This window comes from Anopheles merus, chromosome 2R (genome assembly GCF_017562075.2).
Source record: "Anopheles merus strain MAF chromosome 2R, AmerM5.1, whole genome shotgun sequence".
NCBI classification, from domain to species: Eukaryota; Metazoa; Arthropoda; class Insecta; order Diptera; family Culicidae; genus Anopheles; species Anopheles merus.
In genome coordinates this window covers 301,063-313,690 of record NC_054082.1, presented here as the reverse complement: position 1 = coordinate 313,690, position 12,628 = coordinate 301,063, and the positions used below count along the sequence as shown (strand labels likewise).

At 42.3% G+C, this 12,628-nt stretch overlaps 2 protein-coding genes across 11 annotated transcripts; one reads left to right on the top strand and one right to left on the bottom strand.

The window, feature by feature from the left end:
- Positions 1 to 307: 307 nt before the first annotated feature.
- LOC121589227 (mitochondrial import inner membrane translocase subunit TIM50-C-like) lies at positions 308 to 1,766 on the top strand. The gene is made up of 2 exons (XM_041907977.1): positions 308 to 605; positions 680 to 1,766. The coding sequence occupies exons 1-2, from the start codon at positions 377 to 379 to the stop codon at positions 1,699 to 1,701; spliced, it is 1,251 nt and encodes a 416-aa protein (XP_041763911.1). The 5' UTR covers positions 308 to 376; the 3' UTR covers positions 1,702 to 1,766.
- Positions 1,767 to 1,775: 9 nt separating this feature from the next.
- On the bottom strand, positions 1,776 to 12,173 carry LOC121589224. 10 transcript variants are annotated; one of them, XM_041907967.1, is made up of 5 exons: positions 11,750 to 12,026; positions 11,623 to 11,685; positions 11,400 to 11,553; positions 4,351 to 4,618; positions 1,776 to 4,124 (listed from the first exon to the last, which is right to left on the bottom strand). In XM_041907967.1, exons 4-5 carry the CDS (start codon positions 4,596 to 4,598, stop codon positions 2,093 to 2,095), a joined length of 2,280 nt encoding a protein of 759 aa, XP_041763901.1. In that variant the 5' UTR covers positions 4,599 to 4,618; positions 11,400 to 11,553; positions 11,623 to 11,685; positions 11,750 to 12,026; the 3' UTR covers positions 1,776 to 2,092. The 10 variants fall into 10 exon arrangements, with proteins under 10 accessions (XP_041763901.1, XP_041763899.1, XP_041763898.1 ...); XM_041907965.1 differs by having other exon boundaries at positions 11,449 to 11,553; XM_041907971.1 differs by lacking the exons at positions 1,776 to 4,124; positions 4,351 to 4,618 and adding exons at positions 9,906 to 10,030; positions 11,201 to 11,349 and having other exon boundaries at positions 11,449 to 11,553; positions 11,750 to 12,173.
- Positions 12,174 to 12,628: the final 455 nt, after the last annotated feature.

Here is a 12,628-nt window from a genome sequence, read left to right as displayed (position 1 = left end):
TCATTCATTTAGACAGTGTAAATACATTACGATAACACAATATCTAAAGTGATAAAAATAAGAGGTTTCATAAATGCGGTGTGATTACCAACTCTTAAACACAATCTGTTATGCGAGTTATGCGATGAATGCGTTCCGAAAAACATCAGTGTAACTCGCACTATCGTGTTTTTAAGCTAGAATCCCAAAAGAGAATGGATGATTTTAGTTCATCCTTAGTGGATTGGTTTTGGTAATTCAATCAATTGAATAACAAATTATATGCAGAAAATGTTATCCACATCTCAAATGATGTTACCTGTCACATAGGACAGGCGAAGCTGTCAAGTAGCATGTGTCAGAGCCCGTTCCGATGTCACGAATCTAAACATTAAAAATGGTTTCGAGAAACCTGTTCGACTTTCTTCGTTTCAGACAATTTTATCAATTTCAAACAATTTCAGTCTCTTCGCTGTATGGTACAAATCGCGCGCAGTACTGTCAGTCTAAGCAAGGATACGTGAAGGCTTGGGACGCCAGTCCGCTTCCATCTAAATGGATCCGGTCGTACTGTACCTCGGCCAAATTTCTGCACTGCCGGCAAGTTCGGCTCTTTTCGGCTGTTTGTATGTATCGATCCCGCGTGTTCGCGACCGAACGACAGTTGTGTAATATGTGTAATTTCCCCATTATTTTGTAGCTGGAAAAGGTTCTAGCAACGAACAACAGCAGAATGCTCCCACACCGCAGTTGCTTTCAAAGCTATTTCCTCAAACCGCCGTTGAAGGTACAGAAAATGAACAGCAGCAAGAGAAGCATCGCAAGGAGGAGGAGGCAGAGAAGGAATCATCTTGGAAGAGGATGAAGTTCGGATTCGTCTTCTTTGGATTTTCCGTGTCCGCTTTCTGTGTGTACACGGTATGGGTGTTTGGTGCGCCTGATCGAGACGCAGAGGGTAACATTATCATCGATGAGTTCATGGAACTGCCAACCTTCCAACAATATTTCCGTAGGATGTGGAAATCGATGACCTATTACCAAAAAATGATCCAAGAACCGTCACGCGAAAAACTATTGCCCGACCCACTGAAATATCCGTACGTTCAACCACCCTATACGCTTGTGCTTGAAATGAAAGATGTGCTGGTACACCCAGACTGGACCTACCAAACTGGCTGGCGTTTCAAGAAGCGTCCCGGCGTCGACAAATTCCTTGAAACGCTGGCCGCAAACTATGAAATTGTAGTGTTCACCGCCGATCAAGGGATGACAGTGTTCCCGATACTGGACGCTCTTGATCCTCGGGGCTACATAATGTACCGTTTGGTGAGGGATGCTACACACTTCGTCGATGGTCATCATGTGAAAAATCTGGACAATCTTAACCGGGACCTAAGTAAAGTGATCGTTGTCGATTGGGATCCAAACTCTACCAAACTGCACCCGGAGAATACACTAAACATACCCCGCTGGACCGGTAACGATGACGATGCTGGGCTGTTCGATCTTATGGCTATGCTGGTGACGATTGCTACGAGTGAGGTTGAAGATGTACGTGATGTGATGACTTATTACAAATCGTTTGAAAATCCATTGGTAAAATTCCGCGAAAATCAGCGTCTCCTAGCTGAACAAATGGCCGAACGGGAGCACGAGGAAAAGCAACGTAACCTGCCAGCGGTACAGCGATGGAGACCGAGTTTTCTGGGTGGCGGACGCTAGATACGCTGGGAAATACAAATAAAGGCCATAGCATGTCGTATTTGCCGTTATCAAGTCCAAACTTACAAAAGCTGTTCTTTTGTTTCTTTAGAGTTGAAACACATTTTTATTAGTTCCTTATATATCACATGTATTGTTTTGCGGTGGATATTGTAACATATGCGGCATGGTTGTTCATAACCACACCAAATGCAGCATACCCATCGTGACTACTGCGGTATGCATTGAAACTGACTTGTGGTAGAAGCTCATTTGAAAAAATGTATGCAGAAAGGCATGAACGACATCCTTTCATTACACTGCAAAAAATTAAAATGTATAGTGTGGGTGAAAGGAAAAATTTAATAGGAGAGAGTTTTATGAATTTTACTTTTTACGCTCTACGATTTGACTAATGGAAAATTCGGTCTTCCTCTCGCTGATTTCCTCGCTCTAGATACCAATTATTTTCCACCTGTTTTCTATGCTCTTTCCTAGCTTCCTGTCGACCATGCTTCATGCGTTCCTGCCAATGTTGATCACCTGATCCTCTTTCACCATGTTTACCGCCATTCTGACGGTATTCATCTCTGCCCTTATACCTTTTCTCGTTCCAGTCTCCATCTTTCCGCTGTTGATGCTGCTTATTTGCATGCTTATTATGCTTCTGGCCGTGGTAATAATCATCTTCCTGGTGACGTTTGCCTTTTTTCGATTCTGCCCGTTTGTATTGCTCCAGATACGAACCTTCGCCAGCTGGTTCGCGAATGTGTTGTAACCGTTCGTCGAGTGCCTCCGTTTGCTTGGCCCGATTTGTTTCAAAAGACTTGCCGTCATGATTGTGATCGCTAAATGTTTCACGCTGGTCGAATTTCTTTTTGTAATGATCATCCTCATCATCATCATCATCATCGCTACCGTCAGCTGAAATAGAAGAATCTGAATAACGACCATTGTTTCGATCCGGAACATATTTTTGTTTGCAATCGTCGTCATGCTTTTTTTTAGGACTTTTCTTATGAATGCTATCTTCGACGAACTTTTTCTGCTCATAGCTTCCGTATTCACGTTGTCTTTCCTTATTTTCATATTTACCGTTGTCTGCATGACCATTCTTTTGCTTCTTATGATGACTTTCGTGCGCCGAATGATTACTGCCGTCTTTCCGTTTCGAATATTGGCTTTCTCCCGACGACCGAGAGTTGTCCTCTTGTTTATATGTTTTCTTTTCTTCCGGCCTGTACTTTCTTTCTTTCCTATCGTCGTGCTTCAGGTCCCTGGATTCCTGGTGATGATCTGGCTCAAGCAATTCTGCTTTCACATCAAGTTCTTCTGGCGTTGTAACACCAGGAGTAACTTTTCGAACTTTTGCTCCTAAACTGTCCTCTGGTACGGGAGATAGATCTAAAATGCTTCCCAATGCATCCACGATAACACTACCCTCTGCTTTAATGGCATCGAATGCTTTCTGATAATCGATATTAAATGGTGAGGCTGATTTACTAGGGTCAGAGCGCTTTTCTTGAGATGGTTCTAATGTTGCTGGATTAATAAATTTGTTATAATTTTCCTGTTTAGTTTGCTGTTTCTGTTGGAACTCTGCCTTTTTCTGTTTTGATTCGATCTTCCGCTTCTTTACATCACAATATTTGGCACTATACTCGGAAAACAGATCGTCATGCACTGCTTGGTCTTTGTTGTAGCAGAACGCCGGTAAAACATAGTCTTTGTCAACAATCAACATCGGTTCCTCTTCGTCTCCTGACCAAACAACTTTCCTTCTTACTCCACTATCTTGAGGAGGTACTTTCCGGACAAGTTGTTCAACCTTTAAACCTGCTTCAGCGGCTTTAGCTTCCCGAGTTGGCTCTTCAGAATCTTCAGTTGGTTCTACCACGTTTGCTTCTTTTAGCGCATCCATCCACTCAAATTCAGCCCGCTGAACTTGTTCGTCTAATTCGGAGCGCGTATAAAGATGACGCAGTTTGTTCATCTCGTTCTTCAGAATATTGTTTTCCAGTTCAAGCTCCGAAATGCGTTTCTCGTGCTCAAAATTGATTTCATTCACGCGATTCTGAAGTCGCATTGAGTTGCCAAGTATAATGGCTACCATACCTGTGGCTATCAGACTAAATATGATCCAGTTGGCATTGCTGACAGGGGAATGTTCAACCATCGATTGTAACGGCCCAACTGAATTTTCATCTGCATGCTTCACCTGCAGTTCTTGTTTTCTTTGAATGCTTCCTTCTTCTTTTACTGTTTTTACATCATCCGGCGTAAATGGAGGCGTTAAAGGTTCATAGTCATCAGCCTTTAAATCGATAGTTCGGGAGAAATGAACTGTACCTCTATCATCATGCAAATCCTCTTCTATGGGCAAGCTGCTGGCATCACTCTCACTGATGATGCTGATTCCATCGGAAGATTCATCTAGTTGCGAGCTGAAAAGGACAGTTTAAATTAAACACAGTTCAACACATGTGACACAATCGATAACAGCTACACCTTTGTTAAATTGTTGTCAGATGACAACATGAAAACTGCAAACCAGAACACATTGGTAGTGCATAAAAGATCGCATCAATGTGGAGCGTAGTCTGTCTCTAGTAAAGCTATTTTTATCCTCCTAAAGGCTAAAGTCCGCATATGAAATGGTTAATAACTCACTCAGTGCTGCGATGACTGTCGTGACGCTGCTTTCGAGACGGTTGGTCTTTTCCTTCCTGCACAGTAACTTCTTCCTTAACAACTTCTTGCACTCCACTCGGTTCTTTGCTCTGCCGATCGCTTTCCTTTCCCAGCAGAGTCCAGCTGTCGGAATCCTCGGAACTAAATGAAACCGTTAGCGCATCGTTTTTTGTGTCAACTTTTCCACCTGCACCAACATGTGCTGCATCACGATCCGGTTCTTCCATCTTCGCTGGTCTTTGTCACACTATTCACAAATCACAAGAAAACAGTATGAACAAACCAAACAGTGATTATTTTATGCGCAGGAGCTGACACGTTCGTGCTGCGAGGGATATTTATAACTGTGTGCCTCTTTTGTTTGTAACCCAACCGTAATGTGATGCTAGCAGAACAGCGGAAAGAATAAGATGTTTCCATTTGCCCAGAGCTTGCACTGTTTAGAATTAATTCTTACCTCTTTCTATTTAATTACCTGATTGGCAGAAAATAACAAAGTAAATACTACAGCCAAACCTTCTACAAAAATGGCTTACAAAACCGCCTACAAATCGATATCTTACAGATTTACTTTTAGGAATTTATGTTTCGTTGGAACTGTACGCTGATTCTTACCTTCTAAGTTTGTAGGCGTATTCTCTATGAAGAAACTGTGCCTTTTGGTTAAAACAAACGCTTTAATCAAACATTTACCTAGAAGGATTGTATTAAGATACCTGGGCAGTTCAATTTGCCGAAAATAACAGGACAATAGTGGATCAGAGTGGGTAGTTTGAATCCTTAACACACAGGACCTGTGATTTGTTCTGACCGTTTGAAATTGCAGCATTACCTGTGTTCATAAAAACGATGTCTATTGCGTTTCAATTTTGATACCGAAACATTTACGTGTCGCTTTGTTATTGTTTTTTGTTATTATTGCTAAATTTGGAATAAAATATTTGACGTTTCCGCCACGCTGTTCAAGCGCAGGTTGGATCGTGCATATCCAACTTAACTGGAAGTCCCGCAGGCCAAAACCCGGTTTTCGCGAGCTCGCCAACGCTCCAAATCGGTGCGATTTTCCCTCGCTGGCAATGCTTTTTGTAAGTAGTTGTGATGGTTTTTGACGTTTCGAGGGAGGGGTTTTGAGGGTTCAAGATGGCCGATAAAAAGCTCGCGCTGGTGGGCAAAATTAAATGGCCAACAATATTAATAGAATCCAATAACTCCCCCTCATTGATCCCACAGGAGTCCTACATTTCATGTGTCATGTTGATTTCAAGTTTGTCAAATCTTTCATTTTCCACAAGATACAAGTTAAATGAAATGTTTGTTAAATATGACTGTTTATTATATATTTCAATTTAAATTGCAAATACGAATTTCCTCTTGAAACAAGATACAGAAGAGGAACAAGAGTAAAGATCATTGAGAAATCTTCCTCTTTTTTCCTCTGCTTTGGTGGCCTATTCACCGTTGACCACGCCGTGTTGACATGGCCAAGAAGTGTGTCAACCGTTCTCCAGAAGTGTGTCAACCGTTTGTTGGCTGCCTCCTTCCACCCCTGGGTGTGCCACCCACTTAGTCCAACCGCCGAGTTCACTTCGTGTCCCACCACTAGTTTTAACATAACAGTTTTAACAAGTGATGGGACAAACGATTTATTTTCCGGAGTCGGGTGCGTGCCAATTGGAATCGATACCAACCAGTCGGTGCAGGAGGTGCGCTAGGTCGGAGTCGGAATCAACGAGTTCGTGTCGATAAGCGACTTTGCCGCATTAGTGCAGCGAGTCGGGTCGGCTCTTGATACTTCTTTGATCTCATCTGATTCAAACTCACTGCACCAGGGGGTCTGCATTGCTTATGTTTTTTTGCACCTGCTGAACCTACTTGTACCTTTCGGGTCGACCCGAACGACTCCGCGTCGCTTATGGATGACTCCAGTCCGGGAGGTGCGGGTCGACTCGCACATCTCTGGTTCAAACAACACGTCCTCCGGTCCATCTTAGGCCGAAAATACACGGACAGGAATTTCGCTTGATGAAAAATGTATGGATATGACAGTTCGAGAAAGTTGCCGTTGACAGTTTGTATATGGATTTGACCGGTCCGTGAATTTTCGGCCTTAGACGGTATAAACGAACATGACAGGTGGAGGAACGGAATGAACCAAACGCTTGCTAAAATTTACGGCGAACCGGACATCACAACGAGAATGATGCCAGTCGGCCGTACATCACGTCGCACTTGTGGAGGAACGGAATGAACCAAACGCTTGCTAAAATTTACGGCGAACCGGACATCACAACAAGAATGATACCAGTCGGCCGTACATCACGTCGCACTTAAGCACCTTTTGACAAAGCATGTGTCCGGAGTTTTCATTACATGTTTTCTCTACGCACGGATTCTTCAAACGAATTGGACTTCACGGTTTGCTCGATGATGTTGTATCGAAAACAGGATAAACCATTGAAGGATGGAATTGGATATTTTGACGGATATTTGTAGCAGTTGAACCACCGACAAACCGACGTGACACTGGCGTTACAAAAGTGTCCCACACGAAAGTACTGTCATTCACCAGTGAGGCGAACACTTCTGTCAAAGTAAACTCTGTTCACTGCTGCTTCGATGTAAACAACTTTTCTAAATACAAATGGCAAAGGAAGTGTGAGGCAAGATTTTGTGAGAATTATTGGACAAAACACCCAGGAAAATCATTTTATAAGTTTCCAAATCAATGCAAAAGATGTGAGAAGTACATAAAACAATACGCATTGGAATTTGCGAAGAAAAACAAAAAGGGGGTTTAGCAGTTTCTTCTCTGTGTCAGTGTAGTAAGCGAATCATTATAGAGATGGCGCTAGTGTTTAACGTATTTTCATTTGAAATAAGGAGACAACTTTTGAAGCTCATTTTGTTCGAAGTGTCACGTCGGTTTTGTGATATCTTCTAATCCAACCACAAGCATTCTTCTCCTGTACAGGGACGCACGTCCAGCTTTATTCGTTGTCCGACACTGACTGACTCCCTCACACTCTCTTAGCTGTACTCTAGGATACCACATCCTCCCCTTACAAGAATGTATTTTATCCATAACTACGATTAGATATTAATATATATTGAATGCAAATGACCACATTGGGCTTTTTCTTCTTACATGGTATAATCCTTAAATCTATTCGGTTGCCGAATCTCTCTCGTTCTTCTGAATCCTAATTCCGGTACCGCCGTACCACACAATCCTTCAACTGGCCGCTGTTGGTTAGTTTCAAGCTCATTTGATGAAACATCATCCACTAGGTCATCCTGACATTTAACTCCCGTTGCCTCCTCTTCCACATCTACACTACCTTTCTGACTCTCTTTCCTTTCTATATATTTTTTTAAATGTTTGACGCTTCGTTCATATTCCTTGCCATTTTCCAAATCTTTCACTGTCGCCCTCCCCGGAGCAGCAAGACTCGTTACTCTAAAAAACTTGTTTTTGTATACAGTGTCCGCTTTATCTTTCTTTTGCTGCATGACCAACACTTTGTCTCCTTCTCTGATACTCGTGTGCTTAGCATTGCGCTTAATATCCTCTTTTGCGTTACACTCAAACTTAGCTATCTTGTCTCGATCCCGCAATTCTTCATCCATCTTTTGACTTGAATCGACTTTCAAATTGGGCAACACGCCTCTAACTGCCCTGCCAAACATTAGTTCAGCGGGGGGTATCTTAGTTATATGGTGCGGCCATGAATTATACGCTGCAACATAGTCGGCTAGCGCTTCTTTCCAATTTAACTTTCCCAATTTAGCTATTGCTGCAATCTTATTTATGCCCTGCATGCCCCTCCTCAGCCTCTGTTCGGATAAAATCCAAATGCTTGCCATGGCTAATAATTCGCTCCAAATTATTCCCAAACACACTGGCTATTTCGTATAATTTATCCGCTATATCCGGAATCGAACGCCTTGTCACTGCCTGCATCATTTCTTCCTCGTGCTGTACTCCAACAAACTCACACAAAGCTGCCTGTCTTTCCAAACGGAGCACCCAGTCCGCAAATGGTTCCTTGGATTTCATTTTCATTTCCCGAAACTTCAGACGTTCCTTTGATGAGTCGCATAAATCATTGAAATATTCATTTAGAGCCATAATTGTGTCCTTGTAAACATCCTGCGTTTTAGGAGCTAAACTTCGTTGCTGCATTTCAATTATACTAAGCAGGTAGCTTCCCGCAAAAATTTTAAAGCTCGCAACTCTAGTTTCCGCATCCACTGGTGTTTTACATGCCACTATTCTCTCGAATTGGTCGCGAAAACGAATCCACTCGGCCTTACGCTTATTAGTGGAAATTGTCTCGTCGAACTGGCGCAATGGCCATGAGCCTGACAGCCACTCATTAGATCCTTTCGGTACTTCATCCACCGATTTGCCACTTTCCACAACATCACTTATTTTCCAGCCTTTGCTCATCGTTTCTGAATTCTTTTATATCCTTTTTTTCAGTAATGACACTAATGAACAATTACTTTCTACCTCCACTCTTGCCAGCGATCAAACGAAGAATAACGGCTCAATATGAGAATGCACGCACACTATGGGATCAAGATCCCTGTCCCGATGTCATTTAGTTACCCACACCAATTACAATACTAATACAACGCTCGCCCGATGTTTCTTACTTACGCTTCTTCTGGCACGCTCCACTCACACAAGCGTACCACCACGCGCCCGCGTTTTCTTTTACTTAGTCGCGCCATACAACCCAACTCATGCGAGCCAACATGCCTTCTCGCTTTTACATATGTGATTGTTTGTAGGCCGAACAAACACAGGGTGACCCGTTAACTAGGAAAAAATATGATCAATTTTCCTGTCTCGCTTAAGAGCTTTATCTTGCTTCTATGATTTCGTAGAGTCCGATGTATTATATATCAAACCTGTATTATAATTTTATTTTAAAATTAAATCATGGGCCGGACCCGACTTAGACTGTACAATATCTTTGGTCATGGGCAAAACCCGACTCATATGCCTTCCTGCCCGCAACTCGCTGATCTTGTACCACCCTGCATTGGTCATGGGCCGAACCCGACTCACACATATTATAAAACAAGATCTTTCACGTTTGCCATGGGCCGAATCCGACTCACACATTTTATAAAACAAGATCTTTCACGTTTGTCATGGGCCGAACCCGACTCACACATACTCTCGTATTTACGCATACTCAGTCAGTACTACATTGTATTGGTCATGGGCCGAACCCGACTCACACATATACTAATTTCAATAAAATACGAGCTTCTTAGCTGGCCATGGGCCGAACCCGGCACAGACTTTTTACCGTAGTTCTCGCGCAGGTCATGAGCTTAACTCGACTCAGCCGACAAATTTGATAACGTATTTCAATGTGGCCATAGGCTAAACCCGACTCACAAACAAACAAATAAAATGAACCGAAAAAATTGCACCATCACACCACTCTCAATACACTTCTGATTATATCATGGCAGGATCGCCAATGTGATATCTTCTAATCCAACCACAAGCATTCTTCTCCTGTACAGGGACGCACGTCCAGCTTTATTCGTTGTCCGACACTGACTGACTCCCTCACACTCTCTTAGCTGTACTCTAGGATACCACAGGTTTGTCGGTGGTTGAACAGCGAACCAAGGTCTATGGATATTAGAAGGTGAAGTGCTTCAGAGCAAATTGACATTTCACGACTTGACATAACAATACTGGGTGCTTCGGTATTACCGTATTAATACACGATGCGCAATCTCAGATTGCGCATATATTCGTTTTATCAAAACATATGTCATTTCGCGTAGCCAACCCTGAGCTATAAACGTCATTTCCATACAATTTCAGTTTGGGCCAAGATTGCGCCTACATTTTCAAGATTATATGTCCGAGATATATAATTTTTTTTGACAGATAAATATATCAAACCGATCCGTTTGACAGATAAATATACAGTCATTATCCGATATACGCTATCATACGGGACCGAGCACAATAGCGTATCTCGAGTTTTCGCGTATAGCGGATTCCTATATAAAAATAGTTTACACTACCGGTTCGAGGGTTGAAAAATATCGCCACAGAGTTTTGCATTAATATTTTTTGTTGTAAAACAGGTATCTTTTGCACAAATTTAATGCAAAATGCTTTAAGAACATCTAAGAAATTCAACAATAGCATAAAATATTTCAAAGAATTAAAATATTTGCAAAAAACACATGGAGCTGTCAAATTTAGAGGAATCGCGTACTGCGAATTAACGTATATCGAGTATCGCGTACAGGCGGTCCCCGAGATACACGGTACCTCTTATACGCGGATTCGGAGATACGCGGTTTCCTAAATTTGACAGTTCTTTGATAAAATTGTACTGATTTGACACATCTATTGTAAAATGCCAAATAATTTCTGTTTTGATCTGATGTTAAAAACTATTTCAAAATGTTTGAAACTGTTATATTCATTCAGAATCATATCAAATAATTAATTAAGTGGCTAAAACCAACCCGTAGTTACAAATTTACACGAAAATTAGTGATATTTTGGCTAGAAATCACGAGATTCGACTTACGCGGAAATACGCGGATACGCGGTTTTTTACGGCCGTTTTCGGTCCCCATTAACCGTGTATCTCGGGGACCGCCTGTACTGCGGATAATTGCTGTATGCGCAATCTGAGATTGCGCATCGTTTATTGATACGGTTACAATCGGGAAAGGCTGGAGGGGATTATAGAAAATTGTATGCGATTTGACATAAGAATACTCAATGATGGCGCCCGGTAAACGCGCTAATAATTCACCTTCTAAATAAACACACCTTGCAGCGAACGCATGCGTTGTCAGGGTGCTTGAATGCCACATGGTGTACGGCACTGTGCGTAGAATCGCACAGCAAGCTCGAGGGCTGAATTTGGTGGAGCAGCAAAACTTGAATATCGCGAACAGATGAGCTCAACCGTAAGCAGTCCATTTAAAAAGAAAATGAGGCAAACATGTAACCAAAAGTATGCGCATACCTGTATGTAATGACGCTTCACTTCTCGGAACAGAACGTGCAGTCCTTACCATTGCAATTCTCCTGGCACACCCAAATCTCTCTTAGGTGGTGCCGCAGTTTTTTTCCCGGGTTTTTTTTCCGCCACACAGTTGACGATGCCGGTGAAAGGTTGGCTGCACAATAACAGATAAATTCATCCGGATAAGCGTACCATGTAACAATATCGAACTAGTACAACATACCTGCCTCTTCCAAATCATCTCCTACAGCGTCACTCTTGTCGCAAAGCATCATATGTTGTTTATCTGCAAGGTGAAGAATAGCACCCGTTGTTAATCTGATACTTAAGCATTTCGTAACAAAACTTACATGGCGCCGGATGTAACATCCCTGGTCACATTCTTGCATTGCTGCGGGCGTGCAAGCTCGCGTTGCGCAGCATTCCTATGGTGGTCCCCGTACTCATTAATTTTAACAACATTTACACTAAACTGTAGTTGATTGATGGAAATTATCAACAAAATTATGCATTTCTAAATTTGCATATCACCGCCGAGTTTGTTTACGCTTTTTCACGCTTCCACATGAGCGAAAGGAACGGCACGACAAATCAAGCGACACATAAACAACACTTGGGTATATGATGCGCGTAGATTGTGACGACCAACACAACGAAAGGCGTATCGACAAAGGTGGACGAAGAGCTTGGAGCGAAGTGGGAGAAGGGGGCACAAATCCTCGTTAATTTCCCTTTTTTGAAGCCATAGTAATAAGCAACACGCTTTTCGATCTGATACAGACCAACTTTTAATAAAGATAAATATCAAAATCAAATTGATAAACGTTCTAGTTCTAGCGATGCATAACATCGATGCGAATTCAGCACTAAGGAGAAAGCTTCCGAGACAATAAAAGCTTCATTTCACACCTCATCTGACTAATAGATGGCGCCACCCGCTTTTTTTTTTGCTATTTTTAGAATGCTCTGCTCCCACAATGGGAGCGGTTCCGTGGTCGTCAACTTGCATGACTTTACAACATGCCTGGGTTCAAATCTCGAAAGGACCGACCTATCGTATATCTGCGTAGGACGTTCCGGCAAGTAAGTAGTATGGTCCAATTTGTTCATCTACTGGGGTCGTTCAGGATTCTGTTCAAACTGAGAATGTCAGTCGTGTTTGGAGTTTTTCAGATGTCGTTTGATACTTGAAAAGTTTATACATATTATTGAACGGCATTCGTAATATA

What these genes read in the sequence shown, in the direction of transcription:
- LOC121589224 (XM_041907967.1), bottom strand. Translation starts at nt 4,598, where the DNA reads ATGGAAGAACCGGATCGTGATGCAGCACATGTTGGTGCAGGTGGAAAA. An exon ending in GACAGTCATCGCAGCACTGA is followed by an intron (nt 4,125 to 4,350) that starts GTGAGTTATTAA and finishes TGTCCTTTTCAG; the next exon opens with CTCGCAACTAGATGAATCTT.
- LOC121589227 (XM_041907977.1), top strand. Translation starts at nt 377, where the DNA reads ATGGTTTCGAGAAACCTGTTCGACTTTCTTCGTTTCAGACAATTTTAT. An exon ending in TCGGCTCTTTTCGGCTGTTT is followed by an intron (nt 606 to 679) that starts GTATGTATCGAT and finishes ATTATTTTGTAG; the next exon opens with CTGGAAAAGGTTCTAGCAAC.